This window comes from Chelonoidis abingdonii, chromosome 11, assembly GCF_003597395.2.
Source record: "Chelonoidis abingdonii isolate Lonesome George chromosome 11, CheloAbing_2.0, whole genome shotgun sequence".
NCBI classification, from domain to species: Eukaryota; Metazoa; Chordata; order Testudines; family Testudinidae; genus Chelonoidis; species Chelonoidis abingdonii.
The window spans coordinates 30671127-30687984 of record NC_133779.1 but is presented as its reverse complement, the minus strand read 5'-3'; the positions used below and the strand labels follow the sequence as shown (position 1 = coordinate 30687984).

Below are 16858 nucleotides of genomic sequence, written 5' to 3'. Positions count from 1 at the left end.
GGAGATCCCCAAAGCAGAGTGCGGTGCCCAACTCCCAGTGACCATCAGTGCCCCTATGCCTGAACATCAGGGAGTCAGCCCGTTCCCCCTTACAGCCACCTCCACCAGCACGGGACCCTGTCTAGAGCTGGCCCCAGACGACAGCCCCTTCTCCCCATGGGCAGAGCAAGACCGGCCCTTTGCTCCCACTGCTCCTTCCTGCTGGCCGGCCCCTGCCCTGCTCCCTGGCTCCAGGCTCTGCTGCCCCCAGCGAGGGGAGAAGGGGCGCTGTGGGGCCCGCATTCCCAGCCCGAGGGCCATGCACACTCCTTAAGGAGAGAACCAGCAGGAAAGGAGGAAGAGGATGGCAGAGGAGCGATGACTGGAGAGGAAGGCTGTGAATGGGCCATCTGGGCACAAGGGAGCCAGGGAACTGGCGCGCTCTTCGCAGCAGGAAAACACCAGGTGCCTGCAAGCCACTCGTGCTGCTTCTCTGCTGGGCCCAGACTGAGTCCTCATCAGGGCGGCAGGAAAATCCATCCCAGCCCTGCGCACCCCAGGCCAGGCTCCCCTCCTGTCCCCGCTTTGCCCAGGAGGTACTCAGGGTACTTACGGAGCGCAAAGGATTCCAGCCCTGGTTCATCCTCCCCCACGGCCCCGCAGGCTGCTCCCTGGGTCCATTCCAGGGCTGCACAGACAGAGCCCACTCCGCTGCCCGTGGGGGAGTCGAGGCTGCAGCAGATGCTGATCACCGGTGACAATCATTTCTACCCCACCCCCCGGCCCACCGCAATGGCTTCCTGCTCAGCCCAGTGCTCCTCGATCCCTCTCTATCTATCCCCGCCAACCCCCTCTATCTGTTGCCATCCACTCCCTCTATCTATCTATCTATCCCCATCCACCCCATCCATCTATCCCCGCCAACCCCCTCTATCTATCTATCCCCATCCACCCATCTATCTATCCCCGCCAACCCCCTCTATCTATCTATTGCCATCCACTCCCTCTATCTATCCCCATCCACCCCATCCATCTATCTATCTATCCCCGCCAACCCCCTCTATCTATCGCCATCCACTCCCTCTATCTATCTATCTATCCCCATCCACCCCATCCATCTATCTATCTATCCCCGCCAACCCCCTCTATCTATCTATCCCCATCCACCCCCTCTATCTATCTATCCCCACCCACCCCATCCATCCATCTATCTATCGCCATCCAACCCTTCCATCTATCTATCTATCCCCACCAACCCCCTCTATCTATCTATCGCCATCCACCCCCTCTATCTATCTATCCCCATATATCCCCTCTATCTATCTATCCCAATACACTCCCTCTATCTATCTACCTATCTATCCCCATCCACTCCCTCTATCTATCCCCACCCACCCCCTCTGTCTATCATCTATCTATCTATCTATCTATCTATCTATCTATCTATCTATCTATCTATTACCATCCACTCCCTCTATCTATCCCCATCCAGCTATCTATCTATCCCCGCCAACCCCCTCTATCTATCGCCATCCACTCCCTCTATCTATCTATCCCCATCCACCTATCTATCTATCCCCGCCAACCCCCTCTATCTATCTATCTATCTATCGCCATCCACTCCCTCTATCTATCCCCATCCACCCCATCCATCTATCTATCTATCCCCGCCAGCCCCTTCTATCTATCTTTCTATCGCCATCCACTCCCTCTATCTATCTCCATCCACCCCATCCATCTATCTATCCCCGTCAACCCCCTCTATCTATCGCCATCCACTCCCTCTATCTATCTATCTATCCCCATCCATCTATCTATCTATCCCCGCCAACCCCCTCTATCTATCTATCTATCCCCACCCACCCCATCCATCCATCTATCGCCATCCACCCCTTCTATCTATCTATCCCCATATATCCCCTCTATCTATCTATCTATCTATCCCAATACACCCCCTCTATCTATCTACCTATCTATCGCCATCCACTCCCTCTATCTATCCCCACCCACCCCCTCTGTCTATCATCTATCTATCTATCTATCCCCATACACCCCCTCTATCTATCTATCTATCCCCACCCATCCCCTCTGTCTATCTATCCCCATCTACCCCCTCTGTCTATCTATCTATCTATTGCCGTCCAACCCCTCTATCTATCTATCTATCCCCACCCACCTCATCCATCTATCTATCTATCTATCCCCATCCACCCCCTCTATCTATCTATCTATCCATCTATCCCCACCCACTCCCTCTGTCTATCTATCTATCCCCATCCACCTCCTCTATCTATCTATCCCCATCTACCCCCTCTATCTTTCTATCCCCATCCACCCCCTCTATCTATCTATCGCCATCCACCCCCTCTATCTATCTATCCCCACCCACCCCATCCATCTATCTATCTATCCCCATACATCCCCTCTATCTATCTATCTATCCCCATACACCCCCTCTATCTATCTATCTATCCCCATACACTCCCTCTATCTATCTATCGCCATCCACCCCCTCTATCTATCTATCTACCTATCTATCCCCATCCACCCCATCCATCTATCTATCTATCCCCATCCACCCCCTCTATCTATGTATCTGTCCCCAGCCACCCCATCCATCTATCTATTTATCCCCATACAACCCATCTATCTATCTATCCATCCCCATCCACCCCATCTATCTATCTATCTATCGCCATCCACCCCCTGTATCTATCTATCTATCTATCTATCCCCACCTACCCCATCCATCTATCTATCTATCCCCATACAACCTATCTATCTATCTATCTATCTATCTGTCTATCCCCACCCACCCTCTCTCTCTCTCTCTCTAGCCCCAGTAGCATCTAGGCACTGGCTCCAGTGAAAATCGGAGATACTTTCCTTTGAATCAAACTCTTTGCCCCCTATGGCTTTGTACAGTTTTGGGGGGTTCTCTCCCACTATTTCTTCCCCCTCCTTGTGCCCCCTGCCAGCTTCCCTTCCGCCCCCTCCTCTGGCAGACCTGGTACAGAGATGCTGGTTTCTCCCACTCAGCAGGAGCTCGGGCCTTTGGAAGTGACTCTCAATCAGCCAGCGAGTCAGACACAAAGAGGAAGAGGGACGCGCCCTTGCGCCCACCCCAGGTACATGTCCTGCTTCCCAGAGCTGGGGGCTCCCAGCTCCCAGGGTCTGTGCTGCCTGACAGACCAGCCAAAGGCAAAGCGAGGCTGATGAGATCCCAACACCTGCATTGTCCAGGGGAGGGCTGGGGATTAGGCACCCTCTTCTCAGCGCTGGGTTTTGGGGGCTAGAGTGGCTGGTTCCAAGGAGCTGGTTTCACCATCGGGCCATGGAGAGGGCCAAACCTTGCATACCAGGTCCATCGCCAAGGTGGGACCTTATCTGGCGGGGGGGCGAAGGGACCTCATGTCTGGTGCCCCTCTGTGGGAGGGGCTGACACAGGAAGTCCAAAAAAAAGCAATTGATGGGGAGGGGGAAAAAAATTAAAAATCCAAAAAAAAAATTAGAAATAAACTGCATGGTGCTTTAACAGGAACTCATGTGACCTAGCTCAACCAATCGGCTACTGGTTGATAATGTGCATGGCAGACTGTATAACTGGCTCTACCTTCCCCCCCCTTACAAAAAATTATGTATAAAAGACAAAAAGTTAAAAAATCCATGTTTCCTAATTTGCACGAAATTTGATACCACATGATGTGCCTTGCCTTCTAAGACTAAGTATTAACCGTACTGGTATCACTGCACAGGAATAGCTGCATGCACTGGTTCTCGTAGTAAAATTAAGTGGGGGGGGGTGGGACTTTTCGCCATTTGTCAAACCCTTCAGGGTTCAATTGGGGGCTGTTTGTCGATTTTCGTTTTGAAGTGTGTGTTGGTTCTGACGTCCTGGGGAAGGCTCCACGTGGCTCAGAAACGTTGGGATGGTGTTGAGTAGGGCTGGGCTTGAGGTTCAGCTGCGCTGGCGTAATCCAGGGTGCGCCCCTTCTGATCCTGCTTATGCCTAACTTGCGGCCTTTGTAGCCCCATTGGCTTCAATGGGGTTACTCCAGTTTCACACCCTTGTGACCCTGTTCACATTCAGTGGAGTAACTCCAGTTTCACACTGTTGTGATCCCGTTTACATTCAGTGGAGTTACTCCAGTTTCACACCGTTGTGACCCCGTTTACATTCAATGGAGTTACTCCAGTTTCAAACCATTGTGACCCCGTTCACATTCAGTGGAGTTACTCCAGTTTCACACCAGCATAACTGAGATGATGAGTCTGCCCCCAGACTGTACATTTGTTTTGTAATCAGGCATTAAATCTGGACCCCTCCGTACTGGCAGACACAGGACACAGAAATAAATAACCAGGGAACCTTCCTGGGTTTCAGAATCAGAAACCAATGAAATTTGCAGGGGGAGTGTGAAACAAACAAAGTCCCAGCCTGGAGCCATTTGGCTGATGAAGGCAGGTCCAAGGGGGGAGCTGAGCCGAGGGGTGAAGAATAACCTTCTGGTCTGTAGTGCTCCCAGCAGGAAGATTGTCTTGGCAATGAGCCCCGGGTATGCCCCCTCGTTTGCCCCCTCTCGCCCAGCCTCCCTCCTTGTCCAGGCCAAATTAGGCGGTAGCTCTCCGGACGTTAGCCATGCACTTGGTTTCTTTTTTCTTGCGTTGGACACTGAGTTGCCAGGCTGTCCCGTTTATTACCAGCTTCCCCCATATACGTCTTCCAGCTGTTCATACAAAGTGCATCCTGTATGAAAAAAATATGCAATACCTGTTTCGTCTGTATTGATAGCTCCGTTAGCTGAGGTGCTCAGTGACTGATCCAACCCCGCAGTGCAGTGGGAGGGATTGCCTGGGTTTTGTGGCGTGGGACGGGGGAGGTGGGATTTTGTGTAGTTTTTCCTTTTCTTTTTTAATTGACCAAAGTTAATGAGCACGGCGGCAGAATCTCCCTCCTTCCACAGCAAGCTCTTGGTGGGTGGGAAGGAGACACACATACGTTCTGGCGTGGTGGTACTGGGCGGGATTCGTCATTGGTATTAGCACCGTGTTTCCTTTGAGAAGGGCAGATGCTTCTGAAGGTGGAAGGGGACTGGGATCCTAGAGCTGAGCTGTGAAGCCAGGGCCAGGTCCACACCCTCTGGTTTGGCCCCCTGACCTCAGAATCAAGGGCAGCTGGGGGATTGTTTCTATCTTCCTGGTGATTTTATTTTAAATCACATTGATTTACCTCCTGGAGAGGAGAATCCACTGGCTCCTGCTGTGCTGAGCCTCCTGCAGCACACCCGGAGCGCTCAGCAGGCACGCTGGACTCGCGGGCTCCCAGGGGTGGTGGGTCATTGGCGCTGGCTGGAGAGGATGTGAGCAGGGCAGTCCCTAGTGATGGACACGGCCAGGCTCTTGGGAGACCCCCGCCCTGCATGCTTCACAGTGTGACGGGAGCGGAGGGGCGTTTTCAGGGAGATGGTGGGTCTGTGACGTGCTGAGCTGGCAGGGACGCAGTGGGTTGGAGCAGGCAGCAGTGAAGAGGAAGAGGGAGGTAGGGGTGTGAGCATCCAGATCAGAGACATAAGGTGTGAGTGCTGGGCGGGCTGTTCCAGAGGAACCCAAAGGCCGTTGCCTCTCCAGGCTCTGCTGGGACAGTGCCCACCGCTGGCCACGCCATCATCATCAGGAGAGTCTCTCTCCCCCCTGTGACGGCGATGACCCAGGGTTTTCTGGAACTAGGAGCAGCCCACAGGCCGTGGAGCCGCCACTTGCCTCTCTCACCCCACTGAGCCCAGATCAAAGAGACCCCTCCCCAGCGGGGGCAGGATTCACACTCCCTGGGTGAGCCCCCCCAGACATCACCCGCGTTTAAATGTATAAACATCAGTTCTCTGGAGGAGACTCGCCAGGGCCTGCTCAGGGCCAGGCCACGTGGGGCTGAGTCAGCACAGGGGCAGTTGAGAGATCCGAGTGTCACATGCCCTCTCCGGTCCGGTCCGGTCTGGGCTTCCCCAGGCCCTGGCACTTCTCGTGAGCGGTGGGTGCTCCGTAGTGCCTCAGCCTGGTTTAGAAGGCAGGAGGAAGAAAATGAAAGTAACTTTTTTTGGTAAAAACCCTACAACAAATGATTCCCGTTCCAGCAGCGCCCATCCCACACGTCACACACCAGCACACACACACACACACCCGACACACACAGCATTGCCATTCCTTTTGATTTGTAAGGCAAGCTGAGGCTCTCCCTAGTCCTCTGCCTCCGGGAGCTGGGGGAGCAAAGGAAAACAAGGAGAGCACTGGCAATGCTGGGAGATGCCGGAAGCGCCCTCCCTCCAGCTGGACATGACAGCTCCAGGCCCATTTCTGCTGTTCTCAGAGGGTCTCACTGACTGCTCGGGTTCTCCAGCTGTGTTACGCCTGCTTTACACCAGTGCAAGTGAGATCAGGGACAGGAGGGGACAGGTGGACGGAGCCGTCTGCAAGACTCGCTGCTTTAAAAACCCTCTGGGCTAAGGTCTTGCACCAGCCCTACAGCCCACTTAGGTGCCACATCAGCCCTTAAGTGGGACATAAGCGTTGGGGAACTTGAGTCACCGTGTGCTGGCCCTCTGCACAGGGGTGAATCTCATCCCAGGAGAATGATCTCCTGCGCCAGCAGGCCGCTACTGCCCTGCCGCTGCAATATGGGCGTCCCTTCCGAGCCAGAGATGCCGTGGAAAGATGGAGGCTTTGCTGCCCCTTGCTCACACCATCTGCCGGTTCCACACACACACACACACGACGTGAACAATCAGCCAGAGCCAACGGACCCGGAAGCGAAATGTGGCTTTGTTTGAGGAGGAAGGTTTTTGTGTCAAACGTGCTCGATGATGGGGTGGGCTGGGAGAACGACTGGGACAGTGGAAGACTAGAATCGTAGAAAGCTTTTCATGGGTTTGTCTTTTTTTTATTGCTGCATTCTCCGTGCCGCGGGCCGGAGAGCGAGGGATCTGAAGCATGGGACGCATGCGTGGAAAGTCCTTGTGGGGATCTTTTTATGCAATGTGCAGTATTGTTTTCTGCAAGGACAATGCAATGCGGGTAGCTGTCGTTTATTTTAAAAAGACAAAAAAAATCAAAAAAGAAAAGAAAAGCAGATAAAAAAAAACCACACAAAAAAAATCACCCGCAACATAACCGACAAGTGACCAAGTTTGCAGGCCGCACGCCCGCTGCGACCACCTCTGTGGGCACCGGGCTGGGCAGTAACCCCCACAACAATCCAACCCCCTTAGTGCAAGAGCTCCTGACACAGCGACTGGCTTTGTGTTCATACCATGGAAAAGAAGGGGTGGAGGCAGGGGGTGCTGGACGCTTTCTTGGTGGATGAGGCATAGGAGAGGAGAACGTGTCTCCTAACCAGGTGACTCTCAGCCTGAGTCACCCTCCAATCACGCCCAGTTGCTCATGCAGGCACAACGCCCACTGAGCTGAGCTGCGGTTTGGCCTATGCATGGCTCATAAAGCTGAGCCCTAAACGGAGTCTGGCAGAGAAAGCTTGGTGCACACAGCAGCCTCCCTCTATGGCGGGAGTGCACAGCACCGCTCGTGCTTTCTGGCCCACCTGCAATACACCAGCTCTCTGCCGGCTAAAAATCGGCTTCAGTTTTTCCATTTGCAGCCTGCAGATTCTGGCAGCTCTGCAGATGGCAGCTGTTGGGCCGGCGAGATCTTTGGGCCGGTTCAGGGCCACCAACCCCAACCCCAGAGCTGTCCAGCTGTAGCACGTCGTTTTTATCGGCTTGTTTCAAAGACAGCCACAAAAAATTCCCCCACGAAGAAATTGCACCTTACCAAACGTTCCAACCAATCCAGACGGGCGCTGAGCAGCACGGCCGCACCAGGCTGGCTAATTGATTGGGTTCTTTCTCATCCACCAGTGAAAGGAAAGCACACACCACCCCCTCCTCCTCCCCTGGGAAAATTTGCACTGTTCCACTCACCACACTTTTCTTTGCCGTTTCTTAGTTACCCCAGCCCAGGGGCCAGGGGAGGGGCCCAGCAAGGGGGAGACCGAGGCAGAAGGGATCAGGATGGACTAGACGCAACCGGAGAGCTCCGTGTGATCAGACAGCCCAGAGACCAGGCACAAGAGTTCAGACCCAGATCCCCAGGCCTGGTTGGAGCCAGATTTTCGGTTCAGGTTCTGGGGGCTGTTTGCGTCTGAAGCTGGGGCTCCTTGCTGGAGACCAGCAGGGCAATCCTGCACTCACTGCGTGTAACGCCACCGACCTCCTCATTTACCCTGGTGTGCGCCAGGGGAGAATTCGGCCCCCTGGCCTCCACCCCCTTGTCTGAAGGGAATATGCAAATTCCATCACAGTCTCCATCTCCATTGTCTTTTGTACCCTTGAAGGGTTCGTTTGGTTTGGTTTGGGGTTTGTTATTTTTTTTTTTCTCTGTGACTTTTTAACTCCAAACAAGGCAGCAGCCTGAGCTGGGGGGCAGAGATCACTGCGCGCGGTAGACACTTAGCATGGGAAGTTGGGTTTGGTTGTTTCATTTTTTTTCTTTCTCTGCTGTATCGATACAATCACATAGTTCAGCCGTTGAAATAGACACATAGCCGTTCACAACGATCTCTGGAAATATCTTGGCAAGGCAAGGATCTTGGGGTGCTGCCAGGCACTGGCAGGACAGGCCCGTGGGGGAGGAGGGGCACAGGCGGTGGCTGGAGAGGAAAACATCCCATCGGCATCAAGCTAAGGGGCTTGTTTCTCCACACAAACGCCTGGAACTTTTAGCTCTTCTAGAGTCTCTAGACAATCAGGTTGGGGAGCAGCCTGTGCAGCCTTCGCTGGCATGGAGGGCGGACAGGGATTGCGATGGACCCAGTCCAGACTTCCTCCCGCGGTTCTGAACTGTCCCAATCCCCAACTTCCACTGAGCGACAATCCCAAGTCACACCCTAGGCCGGGGAGATCGGCTTCCCTCCAGCCTCTGAGCCATACCCTCAACCCTCACCAAGCAGAGACAGCCCCCATCCGCTGGTGCCCTCCATGCACAGCCGGGCAAGGCACAGTGCTTGCTGAGTTCGTTCATGCACTACAGTTTCTCTAGAGGGTTCTTGATTTTTTTCATTGTTATTGTTGTCAACTTTAAAAAAACTAACACAAAAAGTTCTCGTGATCTATAAATAGAAAACCATGTACATATCTCTCTCTATGGTGCTACAGGGGCTGGATCTCAGAGCCTTGGGGACCCGGCACAAGGTCAAATGTATCTACAGCTACCCCGCCTGCTCCTCTCTGGAGAAGATGATAGTCCAGCTGTTCCGGTTTTAATGTCGTTTGTTTCATGTAGGGAAGGAGGCTGGGTGCTGAGCATAGACCCTAAGAGCAGACGATCCTTCGTCACAGCCCCAGGGCTCCCGAGCAGGCAAGGTCCCTTATATCACAAACGAGGGTATCATTTGTTTTGTTGTAATGTGAGTTGGAAATCGTGACGCGTTGTCTCTTCAGCTTGCACGTGGATCTCGGGGCTTGGCTGCCACTTCCTCCCATATTTAGCTGAAGTATTGGGGCCTGGGGGGCAGATCCTCAGCGGACAAAAGGCCCCAATCCTGCTGCAGAGGAGTCTGACGCCCCTGTACAGCTAACTAGTGCAGCCCAAGCTGGAGTCCGGCCATGTTCCAGACAGCGCTGTGTTGAAGCGGGGCCGGGGGGGGCTCACTGAAGTGACTGAGCTCCCCGAGTGCATTGAGCTAAGCATGTGCCTAACTGTGCAAGCGCAGGCGGGAAATCCCTGTGGCTCCATTGAGGCCGCACGGGAGCTGTGCCGAAGGACCCCAGCGAGGGACGTCGCCCCTAGTCTCTCCCCCAACCCTCCTGCCCTGAGATGGCTCCCAGGGTAGGAGGAGAACTTACTAAAGTCCCCTTCACTGGGCCAATCCAGACCTTTGTAGATTAACAAGACTGGAATTCCTCTCAGGAACATCCAAGTTATCACAAGATCCTTCCCCCATCCCCGTGTGTCAACCCTCGACTCCTTCAGAACTGGGCCGATTGGCTCTGGTGGTCCTGCATGCCCCAGGGCCCCGCCTCTTCTCGTTACTAACAACGACAACAGCCAGTTTCACACACAACAACCAAAAAAAAAAAAGAAGGAGAAGGAGAAGGAGAAGCAGCCAGCAGGAATCTGAAATACACCAATACCAAAAATTGTGACAAAGCAGTGCCTCTTCCTTACTGCCGGCTTCCTTCTCTTCTCTTGTCTTTTCTCTTTTTTTTTTGCCCTGCCCTGCCCAGGATTTTGGCGGGCGGGCAGCCGGAGGGAGGGGGGATTGCTTATACAACCATCTTGGATGGTTCCTACTCAGCACTGCCTCTGTCCGAGGGAAAGCCCAGCTTCGTCCTTTGCCATGCTGTCGGGATGGGGCAAGGCGGTGAGCGGGGTCAGTGTTTTAGCTACGCCCACCCCGCCGGATCATTAGCAGAGGGGACGAAGGTTTTTTGTTTCATGAAGCCTCAAGAACTTTGTCCGGAAAAAAATCCAGGGCTTCCTTAGTGAGAAAATTGTGGCGGGGCAGGTACATTCTGGGGTTTCTTTCCCCTGGCATCTGAGCCAGCACCTCCTGGAGCCAATGGGAAGCTACCCACGGCCACAGCTAGGCCTTGGCTCAGGTCCCCAAGGCACGGCTTGGCCGGCGTTCGAATCCTGCCACAGGTTGCCAGGCTCGAAACGCCGCCATCCCAAGCCATCGAGCCGGCTCCAGAACTGATTAGCACCCCCCCGCCGCTGGCCGTGCATGGCAGGGTTTCCTGGGGTGGGGGCGGCACGTCCTTTCCCACTGGGCTTTCTCCAGGCCGAGGCCGGCGAGGCTAGCGCCAGGGAGAAGATATTTCTCGGAGATACGCTAGGACCGAGGGGAACGTTCGTTTTTTTTTCTTTGGTTTTGATTTCCTTCGGAAGCTCTGTTGTTCCTTCCTTTCCGTTGCTACGGGATGGACATTACACTCATAGTTACTCTGTTTCTTGCTTCTTGCTTGCGGCTCCACATTACACACATACCACGGCACCAGGGAAGGCCAAGCCGCAGGGCGTAGATCTCATGGGCAGCTTTAGCCAATGCCTTGTTGGCAAAGCTCTCGAATCAACCCCCCCACCCGTCGGCCCCCCGGCTCTCTCCCCTGCATGTAGAGCCCCTCCCCATTCCCTGCCCCACCCCCACGGCTGGTTGCTTCCCTGGTGCCTCACAATATTTGATTATAACATTGTATGCAGTCATTATTGTTTAGCAGATGCTCCTGCCTACGTACGACTTACTGAAAGCGACTATGGGTTTTTTCCCCCCTATGCAAAAAAAAAAAAAACTAAACAAAAACAAAACAAAAAAAGTTTAAAAAAAACAGAAAGAAAGGAAAAAAATAAGAAAAAATGTATAAAAATTAAACAAGCTATGCTTCAACTCTACACCGTGTCTGGGTCTCATTCCGGCCGCCGGGCCGGAGCCTGCCAGCCCTGGGATGTGGGTTGATGGCGTGAGCCTTGGTTAGTAGCTGGAGAAACTGAGGCACAAGCGGGGGCAGTGGCTTTAGCCAGGGACACACAGAGACACCCCGGGGGTCCCACTCCCTAGTTCCTGTGCATTATCCCATTGAGAACAGCACTTTTCAGACTAGCGTGAGAAGGATTGATGACCACACTCTGGGCCTCAGTTTCTTCATCAGTATGGTGGGGACCCTGAGATGGACCCTGCTCCTGGCCAGAGCATCCTCAGTCGTGGAGGGTTTTGCATTTTTGCCTCTTGTCAAATAATCACTCCCGTTTGCCATTTGGGAAACTGAGGCACAAAGGTCTCGATTTGGGAATGCACAGAGGTGTGTGTTTAAGTCCCATGGACACCAGTGGGGCTTTAAGCATTGTGCTTCTCTGCTTTCTGGAACCAGGGTGCCAGGGGATGTGATTTGACATGAGTCAGCAGCACATCTAGGAACCCAGGTGTCCTGCCTTCTGTTCTCACTGCGATGTAACTCCGGTCTTTTCAGCCTGGGCTGGTCTCAGTTGGTGACACTGCTGCCTCTGCAATGCTGGGGGGCAGGAACAGCCCCCAGCTCCCCACTGGGGACCCCATCTCCAGAGCTCATCATGAAACCCCCCAGCCTCCACACAGGCCAGGAAATCAACTGACCAGGTCTCAGGGTATGGAGCCAAGATCGGATTGTTTAGCTTTAAACCAGATTAGTAAATAACCCGGGAAGATCCCCTGCAGTGTGAGCCAGGCAGCCGCAGACACGATGAGTTGCTCCTCTGGGCTGAATTTGGGGTGCGTAGACCCCACAGCACAAGGGTCCCCTGCTGGCCAGAGATCCTCTTAAAGAGGATTATTTCTCACCCTGCGCTCAAACATAGGTTGGGAGGTCATGGCCCCCAGGCGATCCCCATGCTGACCGCATGGTGAGCAGGTGCCTGAGGTTCCCCCATGCCATGGCCACAGCCCTGCAGGGTGCACGTGCAGCAGTGAGGCCAGGCGAGATGAGCAAGATACCCTGCCGCCCAGACACTCCCCAGTGCCCCACTTTGGTGACAGGCTGGTACGGCCCAGCCTGGGGGTTCTGCCAGCACTGCAGGGACCAGGCCAATGGGGCTGTGGGGGAGTGATGGCATGAGACCCCAGCTGCTCCCTGCAGATGTTGGTCCAGGCAGGGTTGTGGTCCTGGCTTCACCCTGTGAGCCCTGCACATCTGTCAGCTGCAGCCAGCGAGCACCTGAACCTGCTCTGATCCAGCCAGTTAGGGTCCCTGGCGACACAGCACTGCCCTGCTGCCTCGGCCCGGCTGCGTTAATTAGTTGCAATAAAGGGGTCCAAAGAGTCCGAGATGTTCCCACGCCCCATGTGCCGTCCAGCATTAACCGGTGCTCAGCAAGGCCCGGGGTTGGTAGCCAGAGCACAGCACCGAGGCAGAGACACTGCCACAAAGCCTAGCAGGGTATTGCCTGAAACCCCCAAAAAGCAGAGAACCGAAACGGGGGCCCGAGCATTAACACTGGGCTGTGGGGAGGTTACCACAACCGAATCCAGACCCGGTCTCTTGGTCAGTCCGTCCTGGTGCAGAGGAAGGGCTGGTTCTGAAGGAGCATCACATTCTGCTTGCGGCAAAGCAGCTGGAAGCGGGAGAAGACAAGGGAGAGTGAAGCCGGGGTCTGTGGCTTTCGGCCAGGTTCTTGGGCGGCTGGTCAGGCACAGACGGAAGCTCTGGCCTGCCAGCTCGGCCACGGCAGCTCTTGCTCCGGACCCTGGCTCAGCTCTGCAGTCCAGGCTGGCCAGGACCCTCTCCGTGGGCCTCCCCGGGCTGTGCCGGTGTCAGGAGCAGGGGCAAAGCCAAGCGAGAGGAGGAAGGTGGGCATGGGAGGGAAAGGAAGGCAGAGCGGGATCACACGTGTCTCCTGCCAGTGTCTGCACTGGGGCAGCGATGACAGGCCAGGCCCCTGCTGGAGAACCAGCGTCTGGTGTCACAGCCACAAACCTTCCACCACAGCCATGATGGTAAATCCCTCCGCCCCAGCCAGGCAAGGCGTGGAATTAACCAGCCTCTCCTTGGGGTTTGGCCCCCATCAGGCCCAATCTCAGACACCCCAATTTTGCTCCTTTTGTGCAGGCCAGTGGGGTAGCCCCTTAGCCCCAGTCCCTTCCCGCAGCATCTCCAGTTTCTTGCACAGCCCGGAACCATGTGACAACCCAGGACCTGTCGCCTGCGTCTCGGCCATTGGGCTAATGATGGACAGGGGCCTCAGTTCTCCCAGCCCCAGCCTCCCTCTCTGAGGCTCTGAGGGCGGGAGTGGGGCACTGGCTGAGCAGGCCTGTCCCAGCCCCCAGCATGGGGCGAGCAGCGCAAGGGGCTGGGAAGCCCTGGGGGCTCCTGTCTCTGCACTCAGGGGCTGGAACATGTGTGAGGAGCTGGGGCCAGCCGGACACAGTGCAGTGCAGGCAGCTGCAGTATAAACCAGCCCTCGCACACACCCACATCCAAACCCACCCCCTTCCACCCTGCAGCTCTGCCAATGCTCCTCACTCCCGAACCGCAGCCCCCTGTTACCCCACGGCACGGCTACATGGCAGGCAGCTCGGGCAGACCTGCCCACGCAAGCTCTAATCCAGCTGGTACAGCTAAAAATAGAATCACAGAATCAGAGAATATTAGGGTTGGAAGAGACCTCAGGAGGTATCTAGTCCAACCCCCTGCTCAAAGCAGGACCAACCCCAACTAAATCATCCCAGCCAGGACTTTGCCAAGCCTGACCTTAAAAACCTCTAAGGAAGGAGATTCCACCACCTCCCTAGGGAACCCATTCCAGGGCTACACCACCCTCCTAGTGAAATAGTGTTTCCTACTATCCAACCTAGACCTCCCCCACTGCAACTTGAGACCATTGCTCCTTGTTCTGTCATCTGCAACCACTCGAGAACAGCCGAGCTCGCATCCTCTGTTTGGACGCCCCCCTTACAGTAGCTGCAAGGCTGCTATCGAGAATCCCCCCACTCTACTTTTTTCTCTTTCTGCAGACGTAAACTAATCCCAGTTCCCTCAGCCTCTCTCTCCTTGTAAGTCATGGTGCTAGGCCTTGATCAGTTTTGTTGCCCTGCGCGCTGGGATCTCTCTCCAATTTGTCCACAATCTTTCTGCGGTTGGGCAAAACTGGACACAAACTCCAGATATGTGTTCACCGTGCTAATAGAGGGCAATCAGGGCGGCTCTAGCCATTTTGCCGCCCCAAGCACGGCATCACGGCGCTGGGGGAAGCGCCTCTGGCCGTCGCAGTTTCAGCGGCTCCAGTGGTCACAGGTGTGCTGCGGGATGCTCCACAGAGGTTGCGGGCCAGACGGACCCTCTGCAGGCATGCTGCGGGAGTCACCGGCAGCTCGCTGGCAGCCCTCGGCAACGGAGAGCGCCCCACGAGCGTGCGCCAAGCGTGGCTTGGTGTGCTGGGGCTGGAGCTGGACTGAGGGGAAGATCACGTCCCTCGATCTGCTGGCAATGCTCCTACTAATACAGCCCAATATGCCATTAGCCTTCTTGGTAACAAGGGCACACTGTCAACTCATATCCAGCTTCTCATTCACTGTAATCCCCAGGTCCTCTTCTGCAGAACTGCTGCTTAGCCACTCGGTCGCCAGCCTGTAGCAGTGAATGGGATTCTTCCGTCCTAAGTGCAGGACTGTGCACTTGTCCTTGTTGAATCTCGTCCAATTTCTTTTGGCCCAATCCTCCAATTTGTCTAGATCACTCTGGACCCTACCCCCTACCCTCCAGTGTATCTACCTCTCCCCCCAGCTTAGTGTCATCTGCGGACTTGCTGAGGGTGCAATCCATCCCATCATCCAGATCAGTAATGAAAATAGCTCTGTGGACATGGCAGCCAGGCCCCCGGTGCCGCGCACACACACACACACACACACACACACACACACACACACACACAGCCTGCCCTTGGGTCATCACCACAACAGCAATCTTAGTGATGCTTAGTCCTGACCAGTCGTTCCCTTCCCCATTGCTGCCCCGCTCATCCTGCTATTCCTGCCCCCACTCACACATAATTTAGCACAAGTTGGTCACCAGGCCCGTGGTACTCAGCCTTTGGCTCAAAGCTCCAGATCCTGGAGTCCTGGGCTCACGGGAGGCACTTGGAGTCCAGCCACCCAAAAAAATGTAAGTTACACGTGTATGTGTGTGTGTATGTGTGTGTGTGAGAGAGAGAGAGAGAGAGAGAGGGGGGCCATCCCATGTTTCTTTATCTCTGTACGACAAGCTCGGAGTTGCTGAGCTCGCAAAAAGCAGCGAGAAACACCCATGGCGAACGTAGGTCAGGTCTGCTCTGTGCTGTTATTGATCATTGTGACCGGGTGCCTGGGATGCGCCAGGCCACACTCAGGGCCGACTGCAAGAAATGGAGCAGCCACTCCCCAGAGCTGGCGCTTGCTGCTATAATTAGCTTCACCGAGCCAGTAGCAAAGAGTGTCTGTAGCACCATCCTGGTTAACCAGCAGCCAAACACCGTCCTCCTCAGGCCTTCCAGCCTGTGCCTGCCATCCAGATAGGTCTAACACGGTGCGAGATAACTGACAACCCAATTCACCCTGTATGGGCCCTGCCCAATTCATGGGCCATTCTGGTAAGTTCCACGGTCGCAGCGTTTTAAAAATCTTGAATTTCCCAGTTTCTGATATTTAACCTGAAATGCCCCAGTGGTGTCACAAATCATGAATATGCATTAAAATTATAAACATGTAAAGCTTGTAAATCAGCGGGTCTCAAATTGGGGGGGGGTCCCAACCCAAAAAGCGGTGTCAAGGCTATTGTGCGGGGGATGGGCGTGGTATTGCCACCTTTACTTCTGCGCTCCCGTCACGGCTGGGTGGCTGGAGAGCGGCAGCTGCTGGCCGGACACCCAGCTCTGAGGGCAGCGCCGCCACCAGCAGTACAGAGTATGGGTGTCAACCCCGTGCCCCCCCCCACCCCAAAACAAATGCACACAATGGCCAGATTTCATGGAGGAGGCCAGATTTCACGGTCCAGGACAAGTTTTTCATGGCCATAAATCTGGTAGGGCCCTAACCATATGTGAGGTTCTACTCACGGCAAAGGGTCAGACACTTCCCCCCAGCTCTTACCCAAATATCACCCTGTCAGCCAAGCCTTAGTGAACTAACTGCAGCTTTATTAAGCCGAGAGGAGCTATAGATGGTTAATAGATCACACACCGCCAGCCGACTGCAAAGCCCTTCCTGCTGGGTTGTGCGGCGATGGCCTAGACGCCTGGCTTGGAACCCTTGTATGAGGAGCTCGAGGGGTTAATGTGCACAACAGTGAGTGTGTCTGGGGTGAGTGGGTGAGGGGTGAGTGTGCACAGCAGT

The 16858-nt window shown here is 54.7% G+C and overlaps 1 protein-coding gene across 1 annotated transcript; it reads left to right on the top strand.

Moving 5' to 3' along the window:
* Positions 1–1061: 1061 nt before the first annotated feature.
* Positions 1062–4756, top strand: LOC142047487 (uncharacterized; the record flags this gene model as incomplete). The annotated part of the gene is made up of 1 exon (XM_075070662.1): positions 1062–4756. A coding segment is annotated over one exon (1755 nt), but the record flags the coding sequence as incomplete, so codon positions are not given.
* Positions 4757–16858: the final 12102 nt, after the last annotated feature.